The sequence below is a fragment of the Rhinatrema bivittatum genome, chromosome 1 (assembly GCF_901001135.1).
Source record: "Rhinatrema bivittatum chromosome 1, aRhiBiv1.1, whole genome shotgun sequence".
Lineage (NCBI taxonomy): Eukaryota > Metazoa > Chordata > Amphibia > Gymnophiona > Rhinatrematidae > Rhinatrema > Rhinatrema bivittatum.
In genome coordinates this window covers 62,468,266-62,493,819 of record NC_042615.1, presented here as the reverse complement: position 1 = coordinate 62,493,819, position 25,554 = coordinate 62,468,266, and the positions used below count along the sequence as shown (strand labels likewise).

Below are 25,554 nucleotides of genomic sequence, written 5' to 3'. Positions count from 1 at the left end.
TTAAAATAAATGGCTTCCACATATTCTGAAGTTCACCATCTGTAGAATAAGGGGATGGTAAAGCAAAGTATGCAGGGATGACACCAGAATTTGAATATTCTTTTTTGCATAGCTAATAAGGAGGTGAAGCTCCTAATTCTGATCTGCATCCATTATTAGGGGAGTTTCTGTGAATGTGCCAGCTGTGATGATGTCACAGAGTACTGGCACTGATGGGTGTTTGTGTCATTGTTATTGATATGGCATCAGAATTTGAATATTCTTTTTGCATGGTTTTAAACCTGTGGATTTAAAATGTGATAGTTCGCTTGGAATGTGTTTTTCCCCCCTTTAAATATCCTGTTAAGAAATGTATTATTCAAATTATTTTCATTATTACCGAGCAAAAACTGCAATTAACCCTGTATTTTACGCTCCTCCCTAAAGGCTTGCTTAGACGTGCCTCTCTGTTTGTGGAAGAGGCGACCTGGTGATGTTGTTAAGCAAACAGGGCACCTCCTGTTTTAGATGTGATGTCATCCAAGATGGCTGCCCTGTGGGCATAAAAGGGGCATAGCTTAGGAAGAGCTAGGTTGAATGTCAACCAAGGTATGAGGCCAGGGTGGGGAATGGGATGGGCTTAACCCAGCAGTGAATGCTGATTGGCTGGGAGGCGGGATCAGTAGGCAGATTTAAATTTTGTGCTGTTTTTCTTGCATTAGATCTTTGGCAAACTATTTCAGTAGTATAAAATCTCAATAGAGTTTACTCATGTTTATTGGGATTTAGAATGGACTATACCTGAAAAATCTACACTCCTAATCTACAGTCTGCTGAATGCTTTCATTGGCTGTTCTACAGAAACTATATTCCTGAAGGAAATTTGAACAAAATATTTTAAAATTCAGCATACTTTGACCAAATTATATAATCGCTATCTTTGAGGAGTAATTAATTTAAAATGCAATGCAGAATTCCTCAGGAGTACTCAATATCTGACCATCACACGATACAACAAGTCCGCAGTCTTGGCGTCATAATTGACAATCATCTTACATTAAGAAAATTCATCAATTCCACCATTAAAAATGGTTTCCACAAACTTCATACTTCGAAAAGGATAAAACCACTACTACACCCAAACGACTTTTGGACAGTACTACAGGCTACTATATTATCTAAATTGGACTACTGTAACTCCTTATTACTAGGTCTACCAAATAACTCAATACAACCATTACAGATGCTACAAAATGCAGCTGCACGCTTGCTAACTAACACGCACCGCTACGAACACATTACTCCAGCTCTACAATTCCTGCACTGGCTTCCGATCCTATCTAGGATAACATTCAAAGCACTCACCCTTATTCACAAGACATTATATAACCAAGACTTGCATTGGTTATCCGAGTTCTTTACATTCCATACTTCAGACAGACCAATTAGAAAAACGCACCAGGCTAAGCTAACTACTCCAACGCTCAAACAGATAAAATATGTCTCAACGAGGGAACGAACATTCACAATAGCTGGAATCAACTTGTGGAACAAACTGCCCACTGATCTGCGCCTGGAACCCTGCCACAAGAAATTTAAACAGAACTTAAAAACATGGCTGTTTAAACAAGCCTACAATCTGTGATCCTGTCCCTTCTGTAAAAATATATAATATGACATTTATATAATTCTATCTTCCCATTCCAGTCTATCTATTGTATAATAACATTAAACACACGTTGGCGACATATTTACTTGCAATATTATTAATATTGCTATTTAGCTATTATCTAATTCTGACCTTGTAAGATCTGTACTGTTAATAATATACCATTAATTTGATACACCCCGGCTCTTTACACCCCTGTCAATTGAGTTTAAGTTAGTTTATTTAAATTATATTATAATTTAATGTTATCAGCGATGTATCTCTATTTAATTATGTTGGATTGTAAAGCTTGTTGCTAATTTATGTTTATTGTAAACCGAGGTGATGTTTGCTAACGAACCGCAGTATATAAAAACTAGAGATGTGAATCGGAACTGAAATCGGATCAGATTCTGGTTCCGATTCACATCTATAGAGATGTGAATCGGAACTGAAATCGGAACCAATTCTGGTTCCGATTCACATCTCTAATAAAAACCCTTAAATAAATAAATAAATAATAGTAGAATAGTACATTGTAAGATTTGGATCTCCATCTCTTTCCTAACTCAATCCCAGCTCCCTCTATTTCTCCATCCCTGTGGCTCTGTTTTCTGGTTGCTGCCTCCTTCCTTTCTCATCCCTGATTATCAGTGCTGCTCTTTTCAGCCCCATACAGGAAAATCTGTTTATTTAAATTATTTGCTTTCTGCTTATATTAACAGTTATGCTGCTGTTTCCTTCCTCTCTTGAGTCACCTGGATCAATACTGCTAACGTTTTCTTCTTTGTGGCCAACACTATCATATCCTTAATACAGGCAGAAATATCTTCTGTAACTGTAAACAATTTCCAAATATTTTGAAATTAAAGCTCACATAGATATTTTTGTATCTTTGGGCTTAAAACCCATTCTTAATGGCTAGAAATATCCTAGAGATGCATACTTGGTCAGCCATAGTGTGCCTGATGTACAAATATGAAGCTGTTGGAGCTGAAAATGCAAGTTTGCTTATCTGTAGACAGGGTTCTCCATGTTCAATATATCATTGATTTTTCCCCATATCCTCCTCAAAACATCTGTGTGGTGTAACCGACATTTATTATTTCCTAAATTGAGTTTGGAGATTTTTATTGGTGTTTAAACTTCCCTATGAGCAATACAATGTAACTGAGGGAGGGATGTGGCCATCATAACATATGACTTGCACCATAAAACAGACTAATATGTTGTATGTTTGGCCTCTGTCCTTTTCACACACCTTTTCTAGTGCTGAGTAACCCCCAGTAAGTGCATTTGCAAACATAAAGGCCAATGTACTGAAGGGAAAACAAATTACATTTGCCCAATCTGTCTAGTTTGCATTGCAAATAGCTATTTTTTGTGTGTAATTTTACACTTGCAAAATTGTATCCAAAATCAGTTAAGTGACTGTGATGTAAAATTATGCAAATTGAGTGCATATTACAACTACGCTCAAAAATAGCTTTGCAAACTGCATTTTGCAAAACCTTTAACTTTACCTCGGTGAAATCCAGTTTTGTGAACTCGCTGCTAATGAGGGAGGCACAGAGAACTGTATCCTGCTTGGGGGGTGGGGGTGGGTGAAGAGAGAATGGGACACTAGGGGGGAGAGGAAAAGATGAAGGTAAGACAGGAAAAGGGGAGTTGCTAGGGAGAGAGGGACAACGCAGAGAATGAGAGAGGACTGAGAGGAGAGAGGAGAATGGAAGGAGACTGGGGAAAGTAAAGGAGAGATGCTGGCTGGGATAAGGGGGAACTTTTGTCTAGCTCTGCCAATGATTTTGAATACTGTATGGCCTTTTACATAAAGTTTGGGAACCCCTGTTCTAGGGGGCCTCATCTGCCTTATATAAAATTCTTTCCTGCCCTGATTTATTTGCATATTCCTTTTGCATGCAGCATCAGGTGGAGGTGGTGTTTCAGTCAAATTAACTGATCCAGTCTGTTACATTTTCCTGCTTGTAAATCCGTGTTACACAAAATTGCTGAATCAGAAAGCCAGACTTTCAGACAAACCTTGAAGAAAAATGCCAAAGGAACAATTCTGATAGCCATTTGCATTGAATTTCAGAGAAGAGTTGGCACAAAAGTAACCACTGGTATTTATATGCTGCTAATCCAGTTAATTTGTGCTGGAAGCAAATTCATGTAAAAAAACACTTTTCATATACGTATTAACATGAATGAGGAATAAGCCTAGTGCCCTTATTAAAGCAATTGCAAGGATGGTCTGAAATGAGAAAAAATACTTGGCTTTCTTATCGGCTTCTAATGCTACAGGTGTTTTCACTGTTCAGCACCATGGTCTGGACAGCTCCTCAGTCCGTGAAGTTTTGTGTTTTGTTTTTGTAAGTGCGACAAGCAGATCAACTTGGGCAGGGAATGGAGGGGGAGGGGTATTTATTCAACCTGGGCAATTCATTGAAAATTAAACGGAAGTCATTACCAAATGCTCCTATTGTACCACCAAAGTTTCAGATGAAAAATTCCTGCACTAATTAAGTTCACTGTGAATACAAGCACAACAAAACTATAAAGTTATAGAGGAAATATATGTAAAAGCAAAACTCTTGAACCACCACAGGTATAATGTCCTAATGAAGCAGGAAATTGGAAAGAATTGTCAGTAATTAAAGCAGCTGTAAGACAAGATACCCACAAACTGTTCACTAATGTGATGTAATGGCACAGGGCTGAAAATCTTTGGAAATTGCAATAAAGTCAGCAGGGACAGAAAATATTAGTAGTTGAGACAGCTACACAAACTCAGAAGCACAAGTATAAAGCTTCCAAATGGCAAGTATGAAATGTGCCCACGAGATTAATTTCATTTATTTAAATTTGATACCCCACCTATTGCCAATGGTACCAAGGCAATTAACAATAAAAACAGCAACTTACAGAAAATAAACATATAAAAACATTAAAATCAGTAATTACAATAAGATTAGGACCACTGCCCCAACTCCTTTGTCTTCATTTATCAACATTATATAATTTTACTGTCCTGACTTCTCTTCCTCAAAATAAACTCTGATATTTACCCAGAAAAAAAACTAGGTGTCTTTTTATGCTGATGTTCACCCCTCTTTTGTTCTTGTTGTAATACATACTGATAAATTCCTGGGAGAAATAAAACCAAATGTTAAGATCCATGTACATCTTGCAATGAATGGATATCAACTTTCCTCCTTAATATGTAGTGCTATTTAAATCTTTGAGAACCTGCTAAATTTAATTTCACCCATATTTCCTTAGCTCTTCCATCTTAAGTTAAAATGTAGTTTGCTATATAACAGTGGCAGCTTGCACCGCCGTGCTCTCCCCCCCCCCCTCCCTCCTTACATTATCACCATCCATTAACCACACATACTCCAATATTGGTGAAAGTAGGCCGCAGCTTTTATTAATTATTAATATAAAACCAAACTTTCGGTACCCGAGTATTAGTGCGTTCGTCAAATATTACCATACCGGGCTTCATACCGGCTTCCGCCATTTTAGCCAGTCCGCCATACGCTCTGACCGGCCCCCCGCCATGTCCAAGCCATGGGGCCATCCCCCGGGCAGCCCACGCCCACCTCTACGCACTTTCCTTCACCTGTGAGCACAGTTTGTCCACCGTGTCCTCCGGGCCCCTCCTGGCCCCCCCCTAACTCGGGTACCCCCGCCAACCCTGATTGCTGCGACAATTGTACATTTGGCAATTCTCTTGCTAACATTATCTTCTGACTATCTCCTCCTTAATGTCCCTCGCCCCCCCTCTTGCTCTTAGTTGGGTGGGTGGGTGGAAACGCGAGCGCCGGCCAGCGAAAAGGGCCTGGCCCGGCGCTCGCCCTGCCTTTAAGTCCCGAGGTCTCGGGCCAGAATTCGCGCCCGAAGTCCCGCGAAACCCTGGACCAGGATTCGCGCGCCTGCGCGCGCCCACCCGATGACGTCACCGCGCCTCGATGCGCCGGTCCCCGAGGTCTCCGGCCAGCTTCAGCGCTCCATCCCTCGCGTCGTTGCTCCCACCCAGCCCCCCTCCACCCGGCCGCCGAGGTAAGACGACTCCGCGGGTGGGGGGGGGGTAGTGGGGGGCAGTCGCTCTGCCGGCAAGCGCCCTGTTAAGGGGGCCCTCCCCGCAGGCGCTTGTCGGTCCTTTATAACAGTGGCAGCTTGCACCGCCGTGCTCTCCCCCCCCTCCTTACATTATCACCATCCATTAACCACACATACTCCAATATTGGTGAAAATAGGCCGCAGCTTTTATTAATTATTAATATAAAACCAAACTTTCGGTACCCGAGTATTAGTGCGTTCGTCAAATATTACCATACCGGGCTTCGTACCGGCTTCCACCATTTTAGCCAGTCCGCCATACGCTCTGACCGGCCCCCCGCCATGTCCAAGCCATGGGGCCATCCCCCGGGCAGCCCACGCCCACCTCTACGTACTTTCCTTCACCTGTTACCACGGTTTGTCCACCGTGTCCTCCGGGCCCCTCCTGGCCCCCCCTAACTCGGGTACCCCCGCCACCAGACCGGGACAGTGTTACACTTGTCCCGGGCCCCCCAAACCCCACGGGTCCCCCAATTCCCCTACTGCGGCCCAACTTCATTCAGCGCATGCTCCAGCGCCTCCAGGTTGTACCCGACATCCGATAGGTGTATCAGGTCCGGTCTATACAGACCTATGCATGGCTCATCTGCCCAGTCGTGCCGAATCGTTGCCATGCCCACCTTCGGGGCCCAGACTTCGATCTGCCTGTTCACCTTCTTGCGCCCTCTGCACCATAGCTTGTCACCTTGCCATTTTAGCCTGGGTATGATCTCCGACCATACTATGGTTGTTCCCTGGGCCATCTCCCTTATTGCTTCCAAATCCCTTTTTATACCATCAATCAACTGTTTTGCTTTAATTTCCCCCAAGTCGTTGCCTCCCAAATGAATGACTATGACATCCGGCTTTTGCCTTGCGCGTAAGCTGCTCTGTAATTCCGGGATCAATCGACCCCATTTCATGCCTCGGATTCCCATCCAGGTTACACTGACTCCCCGCGGTGCCAATCCCAGGTGCGTGCCGTATGGTCTCTCCCGAGCCCGCCGAGCCGCCCAGTGCACGAAAGAGTGTCCTACCAACCATACTACCTTCCTCTGGGAGAATGGACCTGCGGGCGAGATATGAATTCCTTCGTTACTGACCATTCTCAACCCCTCCCTGCCTCACGTACCTATTTGCTGCTGCTGATCTCCACCTGCCTATCCTTCGGATCACCTCCATGGGCAGGCCCGCCTGTGCCGCACTAGTGGCGGCCCCAATTCTAAAGGAATGCGTACTGAATTCCTCCGGGTTCAAACCCACGCTTTCCACTACCCTCCGCAATACTTCCGCAAACTGAAATTTGGTTAACGGCACCCCGTCCTTATGAATTAATAAGTGGGCGCCCCCCCGTGGTCTGATTCGTAAGTAATTTTCCATGTTTTGTGCCGGGCAGGTCACCTGTGATGGCACCCTTGCTAGCCTTATGTCCACCCCCTTTGCCCTCTGATCCGTTTTAGATTTATGCACCCTTATGGTAATGCCCTGTTCCTGGACTGTGACGTTGGCATGAAGTATGCCATCGTTTCCTTCATCCGTTTTGGATGCCGCCACCAATTCACTGACCCTTAAGGCTGCAAAGAAAGCCGTGCAGAAAGCGGCTCTGAAAAGAATCACTTCGAATCCCTCTGACGCTACCTTAGCTACTGCGTGCCATAGACTCACCAATATCTCATGGGTTATTGGCCGCCTCTTGTCCCCCTTCCAGACAGTGCTTCTGGCCCAGCCGGCTAACAGCTTCTTAACCATGAAGTTATCCATGGGGTCACCTAAGCCCAGCGCTTTTGCAAAGAATGCAAAACCTGCCAGTTGATTCACTGTCGATCCTCTGGACATCCCTTCCTCCTTCGCCCATGCCACGAACCTCTCTATGAGCCTGCCCTCTATACGCCCCCCTTGCCATCCCTGTCCTTGCAAGAATGTTTGTACGCTAGAAAACCCTTTGCAGTATGCTTTCCAAGTTGCTGGGGCCACCGATGACCTCAGCAACCCCCATTCCGTATCATTCCAATCTGCCATAATTGTTTTGGTATTGGAACTCCTTCCGCTTCCGCCTCCGGCACCTGTTGACGAAAGAGATCCCACTTAGCCCTAGATAAAGCATCTGCCACCTGATTATGGATGCCTGGTACATGTTTAGCTCTTATTGTCATGTTCGTTCGCAAGCCCTGTAGGACCACTTCCCTCAACAACGCGGCCACCTTAGAGCAACGGGCCGCCTGCCTGTTAATCACGGTCACCACGGCCATGTTATCCGACCAGAAAATGATCTTTTTGTTGCACAGCCTATGTGCCCAGACCGTAATGGCCACCAGGATCGGGAATAACTCTAAGAATGTTATGTTTTTTACTAGCCCGCTCTGCCTCCACTCCTCTGGCCACGGTGCTGCGCACCATGCGCCCTGGCAGTATGCCCCAAAGCCCCATCCGCCCGATGCATCTGTGTGTATATCTAGGTCCTGGCTTGACCTCGCCTCCTCCTGCCACATGGATACCCCGTTAAAATTGTCCAGGAATTCCAGCCACATAGCCACTTCCTTTCGAATTGGGCTCGTGATTCTGATACGGTGTTGCGGCCGCCTGACCCCTTTTGTTGCATCCGCCAGCCGCCTCAGAAAAGCCCTACCCATCGGGATGACCCTGCATGCAAAGTTCAAGCTCCCGATTATAGATTGTAAGCCGACCAAAGTCATCTTCTTGCTGGCCAGTGCCTGCCTGAGCATACCCCGCAATTTGTTTAACTTCTCGAGCGGCAGCCGCGACGTCATGGCCTGCGTGTCTAGTTCGATCCCTAAGAATGATAGGATCGTAGCTGGGCCCTCAGTTTTTTCCCCTGCTAGCGGGACCCCGAAATCAGCCGCCATCTCCTGGAATGCCGCCAGTGTTTTTCGGCATGTGTCCGTGCCGGCCGGGCCCACGAATAGAAAATCGTCAAGATAATGTGCCACGTTACCATTCCCTGCCCTTTTTTGTAATACCCATTGCAAAAAACTACTAAACATTTAGAAGTAAGCACAGGAGACTGAACACCCCATAAGCATGCACTTGTCAAAAAAGTACGAACCCCGAAATTGGAAACCTAATATGGGAAAATTGTCAGGGTGTACGGGGAGCAGTCGAAAGGCCGACTTAATATCCGCCTTAGCCATTAGGGCCCCTTCCCCGCAACGCCTGACCAATGCCACGGCCTCGTCGAAAGACGTGTATTGAACGGTGCACGCCTCCGCTGGGAGGCCATCGTTCACCGAAGACCCCGTCGGGAAGGAGAGGTTTTGTATTAAACGAAACTCCCCCGGTTCCTTCTTGGGCACTACTGCCAGAGGTGACAACATCATCCCCGCGAAAGGGGGGTCCGCAAATGGTCCCGCCATCCTGCCCAATTCAATCTCCCTGTCCACTTTCTGTTGCACTACGTCTGCCAGTCTTGTCGCCGATGAGGAATTCTTGTCATTTATGCCCTTAACCGTCCCTTGGAAAGGTATCCTAAAACCTTGCTCAAAACCCTCCCTCAACTGTTCTGCTTCCCGTCTCCTCGGGTATATGGCTAACCACTCCCGCATGCCTGCCAAACGGACTGGGGACGGTGCCTTGTCAAATACTTCGCTACCTCCCTTTCCCATTACTCCCCGATGTCGTCCCCTGACCTTTCCTCGCACATTTCGCTGCCGGATGCGGTGCCGCACATAATGAACATATGTGTTTGAACTTGCAGTCCTGGAAATTGCACCCCGCCTTATTGAAACGCCAACACACCTTGTTGTTACCGCTTTCCCCCCATGAATTGCTGCCTGCGCTCGTCGCACCGCCATGCGGCCTAGCCAATTTTCGCGGCGCCCCTGCCTCCATAACCTTACTGGTCATCTGGCGTAGCCACAATCCCACATCTTGTGCTGCCCATGACAAGTTCCCGTTCTCCTCCATTCTGTCCCTGAACTTCTCGTCATAATTCAGCCAGCACCACCCCTGGTATTCCTTATATGCCTCCAATATGGAATCTGCATAACTCAGCATCGGGGCGTACTGGGATGGATCCTCTCTCCCTATGACGCTTATCATTCTTAAGAATGCCCTGGTCCAATTAGTTATGTTTCTGGGCACCTTTACCTCCCCTTCTTTCTGGTCCTCCTTTTTCTTTCCCTTTTTCTTCTCCGCCGCCCCTTTCCTGCCCTCCAATATTGAGAAAATATCAATATATTCACGCTTCCTTATCTTATTACGTAACACCTTTGGCACGCTCTCCCACAGCTCCGCCAAATTGGGGAGGGCTGCTGCGGCCGCAGTGGCTGACGCTATCTCCTGCGGTGTTTTGACTGGGGAGTCAGCCGCCGCCTCGCTCTCATCGGATTCCTCCTCGGAGGATTCCTCACTGGAGTCACCGGTATTTCGCTTTTTTTTAGTCCTCTTGCCTTTTGCGTCTCCCGACGACGACGCTGCTTCGAGATGCCTTCCCGTCTCCTCGGCTCGCTCCTCCGCTTCCCGCGGTGTCGGGGGCCGGTTTCTACTCTCGTTGCCGGCCTCCCCACTGTGTATGTCCTCCTCCGTCGACACCTGCTCGGCGGCCTCCGCTCCCAGCGTGCGGGCTCCCGCCGTGGCGTTGACGCCTGCTGGCGCTGTGTACCAAGGCGGTGGGACCTGCCACCATGGAGGGTACATTGAGGCTTGCCATGCATTCTGACTGTAGGGGTATGCTCCCTGTACTGGCGGTGCTGCCGATGCTGCCCCTGCTCCGGAGGGCCCCGTTGGGTGCCAGACGGGCCAGCCCCACGGTGGGGCACTATACTGTCCAATTGCGGGGATCGCTCCGGTCGCTTCCTTGGCCACACCGGTCGCCGCCTCACCTACGGTGTCCGCCGCCGGCGTCCGCCCCCTCACGTCCTTCTCTGTCGAACTCTTGACTCCCCTGCTGGTACCTGCTTGCCCCTTTCCTTGTGCCTTGACTCTGTCTGTCCTAGGGCGTTTTCCGCCTTGACCTCCCTCTCCGGCACGATCAGGCTTCTTTGCCCTCGCAGGTCGTGGTTCCGCCACCTTTGCTTGCCGGCTGCGCCCCCTTGTCTGCCTCGGTTCCAAGCCCGGCTTCGCTCCTTTACCAGCCATGTCGATACGCACAGTAGACGCCTTCCCTCGGCTCTCCCAAATCCGGCACCCCCTTTACGTTCGGTCGATTTCGCTGCCCAGCCCCGTAGAAGGCAATCCGGCCCATGGTCCGGGGTGGGGAGGGGGGGGGGGGCGATCGAGGTTAGTACTCACAGTTCAGTGTGCCGTCTCTGGAATCCGGGCTGAAAAGTGTTGCAATTCCAGGGTAGTCAGACCTGCTACTTCCAGGGATCGGCACCGCTGCCTTCCTTGTGCCGCTGTGGCTCGCTCTCCGTTCTGTCGTGGTCCTGGAGCAGGGGCAGGGCTTCTTCTCCCTCTCTCCGCGTTCCTCAGGTCGCCTCCGGTAGCTCCCGCCTACTTCCGCGTTCTCCGGACCCCGGTCTCAGCTGAGCTGGCAGCCACTGCAACTATATCCGGCTTGCCTGCTCACCTCCCGCGCTGGGACCTCTCCGTCTGCGTGATCGCTGGCCGCCGCCGGATGCACCCCCACGTGGCCGCCGGATCGCGGCTCCTCCTATCGAAGGCAGCTGTTGCAGGACTCCGGGTCCTATGCAGGGGCTCCCGGAGTGCCTGTCTTGAAAGTCTCTCCTTTATTTCTCCTATTTATTTTTATTTTTATTTATTTTTTTTATTTTATTTTTTTTTTTGTTGTCCGGCTGCGTGGTCGCGGCTAAATCCTCCACCGGGTCCTTTGACACGAGCGCCGGCCAGCGAAAAGGGCCTGGCCCGGCGCTCGCCCTGCCTTTAAGTCCCGAGGTCTCGCGCCTGAAGTCCCGTGAGACCCTGGGCCAGGATTCGCGCGCCTGCGCGCGCCCACCCGATGACATCACCGCGCCGCAGCGCGATGATGTCATCGCGCCTCGATGCGCCGGTCCCCGAGGTCTCCGGCCGGCTTCAGCGCTCCATCCCTCGCGGCGTTGCTCCCACCCAGCCCCCCTCCACCCGGCCGCCGAGGTAAGACGACTCCGCGGGTGGGGGGGTAGTGGGGGGCAGTCGCTCTGCCGGCAAGCGCCCTGTTAAGGGGGCCCTCCCCGCAGGCGCTTGTCGGTCCTTTATTATCTTGATAGTGCATGATTGAAACATGCTCATTTTTTAAAAATGTTTTTATATTAAATGTTCCACTGTGTGTCTACAGCTTTTGAGCCTCACACTGTTGAACTTGTCTTAGTCCTCAAGTTTGATATAAAATTCTTTATTCCTTGGTGGAGTTCTTGATTTTATTTCTATTACCTATTCAAATGATAAGGTGTTTCTGATTTGAGTGCACTGTTGCTTATAATCTCTGTCAATAGGTGAGTATGATGATTGTTTTTAATAGTTTCACTTGTTGAGTAATATATACATGTTATTGCTGTACAGCATTTCAGGGTTCAACAAATCCCGAATACCCAGGATTTTGTTCCCTGCTCAAACCTGAGACAGCACCTTCCACAACTGCAGGGGTTGAAATGGATTGCAAATCTGTGACATACCTTGTTAATAGAAATATGAGAATATAATCTTCACTTAAAATCTGGCTAGAAATTTTGCATACATACTCTGTAGCCATATAATAAAAATTGGAGTCTGAAAGTCAATATGTCTTTTGGCTAAGCTTTGTGCAACATGAAAGTCAGTAGGTCTTTTGGCTAAGCTTTGTGCAACATGAACCAGATCCAAGGTTTGCCTCCGTATCCTTTAGTATGTGTCTATTAATAACTTAAGGTAAATGTTTCATGTACCTGGCAAAAATCTTTGCTAATGTTGTGATATTAAGGCGTTCAACAAATGCCCTCATGAGAGGCTTCTAAGAAAACTAGTCATGAGATGATAGGCTATATCTTTTTGTGGATTGAAACTAGTTAAAAGACAGGAAAAAGAATAGGATTAAATGGTCTGTTTTCACAGTGGAAAAAGGCAAATAGTGGAGTGCCTCAGGGATCTGTACTTGGATTGGTGCCTTTTAATATATTTACAAATGATCTGGAAAGGGGTATATTGAGTGGGGTGATCAGGTTTGTAGATGACAAAATTATGCAGAGTAGTTAAATCTCAAGCAGATTGTGATAAACTGCAGGAGGACCTTGTGAGACTGGAAGATTGGGCGTCGAAATGGCAGAAGAAATTTAATGTGGATAAGTGCAAGGTGATGCTTATAGGGCAAAATAACCCGTGGCATAGTTAAATGATGTTCCCTGTACGTACCCGAATCAGTCCAGACTCCTGGGTTTTGCCTCCCCTTCAGCAGATGGAGACACAGAAAGTTTGACAGACTCTGCCTTATATACCAGGGTGCCACCCACAGTCTGCCAGTATTACGCTAAACTCACATACTCACAGGACAAGCAGGATGGTAGTCCTCACAGATGGGTGACATCATCAGGATGGAACCCAATCACGGAACACTTTTGTCAAAGTTTCTAGAACTTTGACTGGCACTACCGGGCATGCCCAGCATAGCACAAACCCTGCATCCAACAGGGGTCCCCCTTCAGTTTCTTTTTCTCCGCGCAGCAGTAGCCACATGGTTAAGGAGCTCACTAGAGATTCCTGACAGGAATATTCCTCATGGAACTTTCTTTCAAATTTTCAAAAAATTCTACCCCATCCGGGGTCCTCCTATCAATTCCGTACTTGCGGTCGTGAAGGTAAGGCTTTACCCTCCATTGCGGTCTATTCCTGTCGAGTTTTCCCTTTGGGGCCTACTGGCCATCGACCGCACCGCGGCTAAATTTTTGTCGAAGCCATGGTGTCGGGTTTTCGTCGGTGCTCCAGTTGTCCTCGGACAATGTCCATCACAGACCCACATTGGGTTTGTGTGTTGTATTTGGGGGCGGACCATGAAGTCCTAACTTGCACCAAATATACCCAGATAACACCGAAGGGCCGCAAGGCCTTCTCAGAAAAGATGGAGTTTCTTTTCCAGGCGAAACTACTGACTCCATCAAAGGCCTCGACGTCGTCTGAGCCGGCGCCGTCAATCTCTCGGCAGCTTGTGGATTCCGGTGCTTCTCACCCGACGCAGTCTGCTCTGAAGTTATCCACTTCTTCGTCCTCGGCACCAGAGAAGGACCGAGGTGAATATCGAGAGAAGGGTCGGCACCGCCATCGTAAGGCTCAGTCCGCTAATCCAGGCAAGCCCTTGGCATCGGTGTTAGAGCCTCCTAGTAAAAAATCCCATCCAGAGAAGCCCCATCCTCCTCTGAGACCGGGTCACCGAGGCGTTCCCCACCTTCATTGGGGCCGGGAGCCGCGTCTCCACTTTTACCGGTGGACCCTCAGGCTACGCCAGCGCTGCCTCCTACTCCGGGGCTGGGGTTACACACCCCAGGCTTCCGCGAGGAATTGGACCGGATGGTCCAAGAAGCCATTGTAAAAGCGCTACAGGACTTCCAGCCTCCATCGACGCCAGCACCGATTCCAGCCGACCTGATACCCACTGCCCTCGCACCGTTACTGGATAGGTTGGACTCCTTGATTGGTGCCCTTCCACCGGTGGGACTGAAGACACCGGTATGTCCCACTCCTTCCACTCCGATTCCTTTGTCATCGGAAGACGAAGAGGCACCGAGGCTGGAGCCCACCCCCGGGCCGTCAGGAGTCCTGCCACCGACTCACCCGTCAATGTCACCGGTTCCATCAATGCCGCATCGTTCTCAGTCGGTGGCCCCTCTGGTGCCATCGGAGCCTCTGCCTGATCCCACAGGAATAGCACTGTTTCTTCCATTTGAGGATCCCATGGGGGCTGGGGACTAGCCCTACCAACCTTGAACAGATGATTCTTCTCAGGATTCCGATGATCTGTCCTCAGAACCTTCTCCCCTTGAGGAGAGAAGGTGTTCTCCTCCAGAGGACCTGTACTTTATAAATTTTATTAAGGAAATGTCTGAGGCCATCCCTTTCCAGCTTCAGACTGAAGAGGACTCAGGCACAAGATGATGGAAGTGTAAATGCACCCAAGGAAATCATGTCCATCCCTGTTCATGAAGTCTTTCTTGACCTGCTGAAGTGAAATTGGGAGCATCTAGGTTCTGTACCACCGGTCAACCGGAAAACAGATGCTACCTACCTGGTACAGACAGCCCCTGGATTCCAGAAAACACAGCTTTCCCATCATTCTGTGGTTGTGGAGTCGGCCCAGAAGAAGGCACGTTGTTCTAAACCTCGTTCTTCCACGCCTCCAGGGAAAGAGCAAAAGTTCCTGGATGCTTTTGGCTGACATGTTTTCCATGGCTCAATGCTTATTTCCCGCATTGCTTCCTACCAATTATACATGACCCAGTGTAACAGGGATCTTTTCAAAAAAATCCAGAATTGTTCTACGACCTTGCCTGACCAATTTCAAGATCAGCTCAGCGGCTTGGTCCAAAAGGGTCTATATGTTGGTAGACATGAAATCCGTGCTGTGTATGATATCTTTGACACAGCCTCTAGGGTGTCTGCAGCCACCTACTTGCTGGGAATGGACGATGTGTTGGCGGACAAGCTGAGTCGCGCCTTTCAACCGCATGAGTGGTCCCTCAACTGTATTGTTGCGGACTCAATATTCCAACGTTGGGGTTACCCCCACATAGACCTCTTTGCGTCACCTCAAGACCGCAAAGTAGAGAACTTTTGCTCTCTCACTTGCAGTCAACACTCACACCCAAGAGACGCATTCTCCCTCTCATGGGCAACCGGTCTCTTATTTGCCTTCCCTCCACTTCCGCTTCTCTCAAAGTCTCTTGTGAAGCTACGACAGGAGAAGAGAACCATGATCCTGATAACACCTCACTGGCCATGCCAAGTGTGGTTTCCGATTCTTCAGGACCTCTCCATTCACAGGCACATTCCCCTGGGAACGGACCCGCTTCTGATCACTCAGAACGACGGGTACTTGGCCATCCCAATCTTCAGGCCTTATCCCTGACGGCCTGGATGTTGAAAGGTTGATTCTTCAGCCACTCAACCTTTCGGAGCCAATTTCCCATGTCCTCATTGCTTCACGAAAGCCTTCCACAAGATAATCTTACCTTTACAAATGGAATAGATTTAAATCATGGTGTTCTGTTCAATCACTTGATCCCTTTACCTGTTCCACCATGAAGTTTATGGACTATCTCTGGCACTTGTCAGAATCAGGTCTTAAAACTTCTTCCATCAGAATGCATGTCAGTGCGGTAGCTGCCTTCCATAAAAGTGTTGGGGATATTCCTATTTCAGTACAACCCCTTGTAACACGATTTCTAAAGGGCTTGCTCCACCTCAAGCCTCCTCTGCGCCCTCGGGCCCATTCTTGGGACCTCAATCTGGTTTTGGGTCGGCACCATTCGAGCCTCTCCAATCCTGTGGTCTAAGTTATCTCACCTGGATAGTGATTTTTCTTTTGGCTATCACATCTGCACGCAGAGTTAGTGAGTTACAGGGCCTAGTTACCTATCCGCCTTACACTAAACTTCTGCATGACTGGGCAGTACTCCGCACTCACCCTAAGTTCTTGCCTATTGTTGTATCGGCGTTTCATCTTAATCAATCCGTTATACTACCTACCTTCTTTCCCAGGCCCCATTCCAATCCAGGAGAACAGGCTTTGCATGCCCTTGACTGTAAACGGGCTCTAGTATTCTACCTAGACTATACAGCTACCCACAGGAAAAGCACTCAATTGTTTGTCTCTTTCCATTCCATCAAATTAGGGCAACCTGTGGGCAAGCAGACTCTCTCCTCCTGGTTAGTGGACTGCATAACCTTTTGCTATCAGCAAGCAGGCATTCCACTTCAAGACCGTGTTAAAGCACACTCTGTCAGGGCCATGGCAACTTCAGTAGCTCACCTACGTTCGGTGCCGCTTCCTGATATTTGTAGGGCTGCTACCTGGAGTTCTCTCTATTCCTTTACAGCCCATTATTGTTTGGATATGGCTGGAAGACAAGATTCCATCTTCGGCTAATCTGTCTTGCGCAACCTTTTTGCAACTTGATGTACCAACACCCTTCCGCCTGCCCTTTTCAGGATGCCCTCTACCAAATTCCACCCCAGTTGTTGTGCCTGTTGCATGTCTTTGGGTACATTTGGTGCATACTCTGACATCCTCAGCTCGGTACTCACCATATGTGAGGACTACGATCCTGCTTGTCCTGTGAGAAAGCAAATGTTGCTTACCTGTAACAGGTGTTCACACAGGACAGCAGGATGTTATTCCTCACGAAACTCGCCCACCACCCCGCGGTGTTGGGTTCGTTACGTTTTCTTATTTTATTTTTTGGCACTTTCTATAGCTTTTAAACAAGACTTAAGGGGGACCCCTGCTGGTTGTAGGGTTAGTGCCATCCTGGGCATGCCCAGTAGGTGCCAGTCAAAGTTCTAGAAACTTTGACAAAAGTGTTCCGTGATTGGGCTCCATCCTGTGATGTCACCCATATGTGAGGACTAACATCCTGCTGTCCTGTGAGAACAGTTATAGGTAAGCAACATTTGCTAAGTATTTTGAAATATATTCTTCAATTGATTGGTACGAGATGCAAATTTAAAAAATGGGAGAACTATGCTCACGTGGAGACAAACCTAATATGACCCTAGCTGCCGAGTTCTGCATGTACTGTTTTTTGAGGAAGTCCTAAATAAAGGGCATTACAGTAATCCAATGGTGATAACACCAAACAATGAATTGTAGCTCTCAAGTCATAATTACATAAGAATTGTTGAAGTCTGCGCATTAAATGAAGTTTATAGAAAGCGCTTTTTGTAACTTTTGATATCTGTGGTTTTAACGATTAAAATATCCATTATGAAACCAAGGTTTCTAACTTCGTTTACCATAGGAATTTCGGCATCTTCAGTCAAAAGAAATTTTGGAACTTTGGAATCTGGAAATCTTGCACGATACAATATTTCAGTTTTAGTCATATTGAACATGACTTAGAAGAGTCTGCAGGTGGAGATGTTAGTGAAGATTGCATTTTTCATGGGGGAATGGTGGCTAATTTCAGTTTTCACATAGGGTGCTGGTTAGGCTAGAGCTGGCTTCGATAAAATAGTTCTAGAAAATTGGGAGGTCTTTTGGGTCAGTCGGGACTTGTGTGTGCTAGAATTGTACAGGTTCCATTGCAATTCTGCAAAACACCTGTGGTACTCATGGAAAGGCAGCTCTCTGAGACTCCAGTATAATAAGATCTGAGTTAAAAATGTTTTGAACTTCACATAGTTTGCTCACATTCTTTAATAAAAGGGTTAACTTCCAATACAGTAAGGTAATTGGTATGCAAATATAAGCTGCAGAGAACCCGTTCTAAAGCCTTTTCTATCTGTGCACCAGTATTATGGAATGCCCTGCCTGTTGGGTTGCACCAAGAGACTGATTATTAAAATTTAGAAAATTAGTAAAAGCAGAGTTATTTCTGGAAGCTTTTGGTGTGGGCAAATATAGGGCACAATCTGTTTTAATTAATGTATAGATTTTGCTTTTTATTGTTTAATTCATTTATTTGATGTTTCATTGTATAATTGTTGGTGTTGAATTTTTATGAATGGTTGTAATCCGCATTTGAACATTGTGAGAATATGCGGAATATATGTTTTTGTAAATAAATAGAATGAGTGTAGCAGAGTTTAAAAATAAAAAAAAATACTTCTAACCCAAAAATGTTCATGCACAGATATGCTTAGCATGCACAAAATATGATTTATTTCTATAAATCTTGTTTATACATAGAAAACATGCACACATCATATTTTGTCCTTATAAAACACAATTTATGCATAGAAAACTTGATTTATGCACATAAAAGATGTGCTGTTAAAAGCTGCATGCACAGAACATGAATTTGGAGGATGAGAGTTGTACTTCTAAAAGTTAGAGGCACATCATGAGTTAGGAGCAAAAAAACATTTAGGAGCACAACCTTTATGTTCCTGACTCAATGTTTTATGCACAAAATCATGTTCTGCACAGATTGTTTGGTGTCCAAATTGTGTTTTATGCACCTAAATGAGGAATACAGGACCCCACGCCATAAACTCTAGGTTCAGCCTCATAGCCTCTAACATTAACCCCATAAACTTTGCTCCACCTCTGACCAGGAATTAATAAAAAAAACATGAATATTACTCTCTGCTTTGGAGAGAAATATGTAATACCTTGATTAACATGGAATTTGCATGGAGAGCACTAATTTGTATGCACAGTTTTACTCATGTTGTTGAATACTAGATACAGTTTAGACCCCTCTGCTTAGTTTTCAAATGTGTAAATAAACTGACCCCTGAATATCTCTCCCAGCTTCTATCCCTCTTCACGCCCAGCAGAGAACTCCATTCTTCCCAAATTGTTTCTCACTGCAAGCCCTCCATCGACCGTTGCAAAACTCACTTGCACAAGACTGCGGGAGTTTAACTGCCATGCCCCAATACTTTGGAACAAGCTACCTTAACTTCAAATAAGCTAAAATATGGGTATCCACCTAGGCTTTCACACAGTCCTCATGACAGAGACTTGTTCCTTGGCTATCTGAACTCTTATCATCAAAGACCCTTCTTCCTTGAGGGCCTTTATTCTAGCCTGTGATTCAGCCTTTCTCTGAGACAGTTTTCTTGGACACACACTGACATAAGTCAGTCTACCATGAACAGCATACATGATTACTATGCTCTTGGTCTTTAATTCTGTTCAAATTGTATATTGGAAACCAAGGTCCAACTGCAGTTGTGACTAATTTTGTTGTAATATGCCTTGTGATCATTAAGTGGTAAAAGGTGGAATATCAAATATCTATAAATAAATGACACATCTTTTTGTGTGCTAAACTCTGTTATTTTGGGAGTAAAGCTGTACACAGAAAGGAATGCACAGCGGAGTGTACCTTATTACACTGAGGCTTGAGTGCCTGAAGGTACCCTTATTTGTTGTTGCTTAATGCATATGTAACCCCACCTCGGGTGTTAGGTCACACTCTGGTGGGGCCATAAACTTATTTGTAGTTCTTCTGGGCAGGGACACCTGGTTAGCTCTTCCTTTTGGCTTTTTCCCAGGGTGTGGATTCTTTTTGTGGGGGGCCCAAGTGCTAGGGGTGACTGATTCCTTAGTATTGACCCTGTGAGAGGGGCAGCTTTTTTTCACAGTGTGTGCTGTATGTGCCAATAACTGCACAAGAGTCACTTGGTTAGTATCCAAAATTAAACTTCTTTTCTGTTGTAAAAAATCAGATCAAATTGGCACAATTAAACTTAATACACAGCACCACAGGGTTTCTTTGTCTGTTAGTCTCTTTTCTCTATCTGTGCAGGATTCTCTTATACCAGGACAAGGGAACTTTTACCCTCCAGGGCTAGGAAAAAATAGTCCCAGGTGGGCAGGGTATCATTTAGATGGGCAGGGTACCCCTTCTAAACTGGGAAAAATAGAAAGTCACTGTCTCTTCACAGAGAGCCTAAATGACTCTCCCCCAAGGGTGAAGACTTGTTGGATATCCTCAGTGTTCTTAATTATTTCTTAACTCAAAGCTGAGTTTAAGTATTCTCTTAGTTTCAACCCGGATCCTTCCTAATTGGAGGGATCCGGGTTGAAACAGCTGCTTGGGATGTTCCTTCTGATGGGCAGAAGAGGGGCAGCCAAAACTTCCTCCCAGATCTTCTTACAAAAAATCTTCTTTCCCAAACTGATATTAACACTGGAAGATCCTGGCATTGGGTCACCACCTCCATCAGCCTCTCTTAGGATGTAGAGGGGCAAGTCTTCCCTAACCTTTGGCAGCCCCAGACACAGGGTACCCCATAACTTGAGTCCAGGTGGTACACGGAGTTTCACCAGTTTTCCTATAAATTGAAGTCTCTTCAAAAGCCCAAAATAGTCCCGGGATGCAGACCTTCCCCACCAGGGAGTGGAAAGGAAAGGCAAATCCCTGACCCAGCTCCCAGACTCCCAGAATGGTTTGCTGGAGCCCTTAGAGCAGACCCAAAAATCCAAAATAGGAAAAAAACCCTCCAAACACCTCCACTAAGTTCAAAATCGACTCGCACTGCTCCCAAGTCCTTTGTGGAGGGCTGCTTTAAAAACTCTGAAAGACGTTGGCCATTCTAGCTCCATCAAAGGGAGGAGCTGCATTTGAATGGCTTCTCTCCTCCTTCACTAACTTGTACTTCACTAACATTATAGGGAATACCCAGGGCATATCGGTAACAGAACTGGAATGTCCGTTTCAGCTAATTAAAAATGGGAGTGGCTAAATAATATACATGACATTTAACATAAAATCAATACATTTACATTAATACATTAAAAATCATACTGCTTCATCCAAATGCTTCTTAAAAAACTGTTTTTAACGCTTTTCTAAACAATTTTAAGATTCTGCTGGGATCTAAGATCAGCAGGCAGCTTATTCCACTCATTTAGTGCTATTGATGAAAAAAGTCACTCTCTCGTTTTAGCTCACCTAAACTTTTTAACAGGGGGAATAACTAATAAGTTGGTACCCTCAGACCTCAGTGTGCGGTTTTGAGTATAGAGCATAATATGATCTTGCAATACACAGGGAGAAATGGTTTTCAAAAGTTTAAAAACAGTCAACAACCTAAATCTATTCCTCCATTTGGCCGAGAGCCAATGTAGGCCCATCAAAACTGGGGTTATTTGTTCTCTTCTCGAAACACCAATTATAACTTGGGCGGCTACATTTTGTACCAACTGCATTGCACGTATCAGCCTGCCTGGAAGCCCAACATACAAAGTCCCGCAGTAATCCAGATGACTAAGCATCAGGGCCTGAAGAACCATCCTAAAAAATCCTGGGGGCAGCAAGAATTTTAAAGGTCGTACCAACTTGAGTTTGTAAAATGCAAGTTTAGCAACATGGAAGATCTGCTCTTTCATAGATAATTGGGAGTCTAAAAAGACTTCCAAACTCTTTATCCGTGACTGATTAGGCACCGATAAGGTTTTAGATAGCCAAACTTTGTGCCTGATCTTAGGCTCAAGAACTTTACCACTCACAGGATCTTTGTTTTCTTCCTATTTAAGAACAAGCAGTGATTAGTCAGCCATGATTGTAATTACTTGACAATCTCCTGCAATCTGTCTTCTGGAACATTCCCCCTTGGGATACATGGTAGAAAGAATTGAATGTCATCTGCATATATAAAATAATTAACATTCAATGATTGAAAAATGGCCCCTATAGGGCCAGATAAATGTTAAAAAGTACAGATGACAAAGCTGTAATATCATAGAAGGATCACCAGTGTTCTTGCAAAAACAAGAAGTTATGTAGACATTTATGACATTTTCTAAATCGTTAAGAACATGTTTGGCCTGCTAACTGCAAAACAGCATTAAGGTTCTGGGGATCTTTATCTGTGGACTGGCTGAAAATGTGGTTTCTTAATAACACTAATCATTCTCCTGACTTCAGTTTGTTTATTGTTGTCCCTCAGGTGAAAGCAACAGATGCAGATTCAGGCCAATTTGGTCATATCCAGTATTTTCTCTATGATGGGTTTCATAACTGCGAGAAATCTTACCTGTTCCACATTGATCCTGATGCTGGTCACATCTGCGTGTCTCAGAACATTGATAAGGAACAGGATCCTGCAAGTTATGATCTTTTGGTGACAGCCAAAGATGGGGTAAGTTTTCTAAACAATACTTATTCCTATAAACTCGTTTTATACATGTACACAATTTTCCTTGCTAGACTTCTGTGTAAAGTATTATTCCTAGATCTTAATCCGAATCTGTAATGTTTATAATGTACTGCTCTTTTAGTCATCAAAACGAGATCTCTTTACTGGCATTTATGTCACCTTTTAATTGTTTCCTTTTGATGCTAAGTGTAGGTGCTCACTTGCTAGAATAATTTTTTAATAATTAGAAGCACTTGCAAAAAAATTCTTCAACAACATAGTACATTCTTACCAAGGTTACCAGAATTTCTTCAAATGCAGAGCATATTATTTTGTTGATTCTAGGAAAAGTCTTGTGTGGTATATAAGAATTGCCAAACTGGGTCAGACCAAGGGTCTATCAAACTCAGTTTCCTGTTTCCAACAGTGTCCAATCCAAGTCACAAGTACCTGGCAAGTATTCAAACATTAAATAAATCTCAAGCTACTGTTGCTTATTAATAGCAGTTTATGGATTTTTCCTCTAGGAACTTATTCAAACCTTTTTTAAACCCAGTTTCACTAACTGCTGTAACCACATTCTCACAGGTCAAGCAGGATGGTAGTCCTAACATATGGGTGACATCACAGGATGAAGCCCAATCACGGAACACTTTTGTCAAAGTTTCTAGAACTTTGACTGGCACCTACTAGGCATGTCCAGGATGGCCCTAACCCTGCAACCAGCAGGGGTCCCCCTTCAGTCTCCTTTTTTCCGCGCAGCAGTAGTCACGTGGCTTAAGGAGCTCCACAGAGATTCCTGACAGGAATTTTACTCACGGAATTACTATACAACTTTCTACCCCACAGGGGTCCCCCGCTTTCATTTTTACGTCTGCGGTGGTCCGGTAAGTCTTTTACCCGATTCCGGTCGATTCCTGTCGAGTTTGGCTTTCACGGCCTACTGGCCATTGACCTCACCGTGGCTAAATTATTTCACAGGCCATGGTGTTGGGGTTCCGTTGATGCCCGGACTGCACCCGTACCATGTCCATTACTGACCCTCACCGGGTATGTGTAATGTATCTGGGTAGCGAGCATGATGTCCTTAATTTCACCAAATGTGCCCTTATGACACCTAAAGGTCGCAAGGCTAGAATGGAGAAAATGGAACTTCTCTTTCGCTTAAAAACCCTGATGCCGTCTATAGCATCGACGTCGTCGGAACCGACACTGTCTATGTCGCACCATCTTCGAGCACTGACTGGTGTCTGACCAGTATCGACGACTCCACGGCCATTGACACCCTCTGTCCCCCTCATGAAAAGGACAGAGGTAACTGTCAAGAAAAGCATCGGCATCGACATCGCAGGTCTCAGACCGTCGATGCAGGCAAGGCCTTGACATCGACATCTTCTGAACCGCCATCGAAGAAAGCCCGGCTAGAAAAGGCACCGTCCCTATCTGATTCAGGATCACTGAGGCAACCTTTACCGGGACCGGTGATAGGAGCTGCGATTCCACCTCCAACGGTGTTCCCTCCGGCTAAGCCTCCTCCTCCGGCATCTGGGCTCCATGCTCCAGGTTTCCGGGAGGAACTGGATCAAATGATTCAGGAGGCCATCGGCAAAGCGATGCAAGGCTTCAAGGTTCCATCGACGCCGATACCGGTATCGATGCCTGAACAGGTAGCCGATCCCATTCCAGTAGCGCTAGCACCGTTACTCACGAGAATGGAAGCGCTGATCGCTGCTTTTCCTCCGAGGGATCAGACGACTCCAATGGACCCGGTGCCTTCCTCTCTGATTCCTTTTTCATCGGCAGACGAAGGAGAAACATCATTCCTTCCACCATCGGGAGTGCTTCCGACACCTAGATCATCAGTTTCATCGATTGCATCTTTGCCACCATCAGTGCCACCATCCCGTTCATCGATGCCCTCTGTGCCACCATCGGTGCCACCGGTGACACCATCGATGCCTTCCCTTCAAGTATACCAATTTTTCGTCCCTCCAAGGACCCTGGGGGTGCTGGAGATGATCCCTATGATACCTGGACTGACGATTCATCCCAGGATACTGATGATTTGCCATTGCTACCCTCTCCTGCTGAAAGCAGGAAGTGTTCTCCGCCAGAGGACTTGTCCTTTATTAATTTTGTGAAGGAAATGGCTGAAGTGGTTCCTTTTCAGCTTCAGACAGAACAAGATGATAGACATCAGATGATGGAGCTTCTTCAATTTTTAGATGCTCCTAAAGAACTAACATCTATTCCCATCCATAATGTCCTCCTGGATCTTCTCAAAAGGAATTGGGAACATCCTGGTTCTGTGGCACCAGTCAATCGGAAAGCTGACACTACATACCTAGTCCAGTCAACTCCTGGTTTCCAGAAGTCCCAATTGGACCACCATTCAGTGGTGGTTGAGTAGGCCCAAAAGAAAGCCCGAAGAACCAAGCCTCATTCTTCCTATCCTCCAGGAAAGGAACAAAAATTCCTGGATGCTATAGGTCGTTGTATCTTTCAAGGGGCTATGCTTATATCCTGCATTGCCTCTTATCAACTTTATTTGACCGAGTACAACAGGGTCCTCTTTAAACAAATACAGGACTTTGCTGAGTCCTTACCTCAACAGTCTCAAGACCAATTACACGCCCTAGCTCAAAAGGGTTTAGAAGCGGGCAAGCATGAGATAAGATCTGCCTATAATGTTTTTGACACCACTTCAGGGTCTCAGCAAAAGCCACTTCTGCAAGGCAATGGGTCTGGCTAAAGTCGTCCGACCTACGGCCTGAGGTCCAGGATAGACTATCTGATTTGTCTTGCACTGGAGATAATTTTTTTGGTGAGCAAATACAAAAGACAGTGGCGCAACTCAAGGATCACCATGAGACTCTTCGCCAACTCTCCTTGCTACCTTCTGAATATCCTGCTAAGCAAACATTCAGAAAGGAGCCCAAGAAATCCTTTTACCGCCAAAGGAAATCTTATCCTCCTCTGTCCAAAGGTCGATCTACTAAGCCTTATCAGAAAGGCTAGTCCAGGCAACCTCGCAGGCAAAAGCCACAAACAACTCCTCAACCAGGTCCAGCATGTGCTCATCATAATAACTCAAGGTTATCATCTCAACTTTCTTGCCGTTCCACCAGACTCCCCACCTCGACTGACGTGGAGGA

At 46.2% G+C, this 25,554-nt stretch overlaps 1 protein-coding gene across 1 annotated transcript in view; it reads left to right on the top strand.

The window, feature by feature from the left end:
* Positions 1-25,554, top strand: part of DCHS2 (dachsous cadherin-related 2) — a 243,486-nt gene that overhangs the window by 37,994 nt on the left and 179,938 nt on the right. The window contains exon 2 of the mRNA XM_029611289.1: positions 22,211-22,402. Coding sequence (XP_029467149.1) covers positions 22,211-22,402 — 192 coding nt within the window. The remainder of the gene's footprint in view (positions 1-22,210; positions 22,403-25,554) is intronic.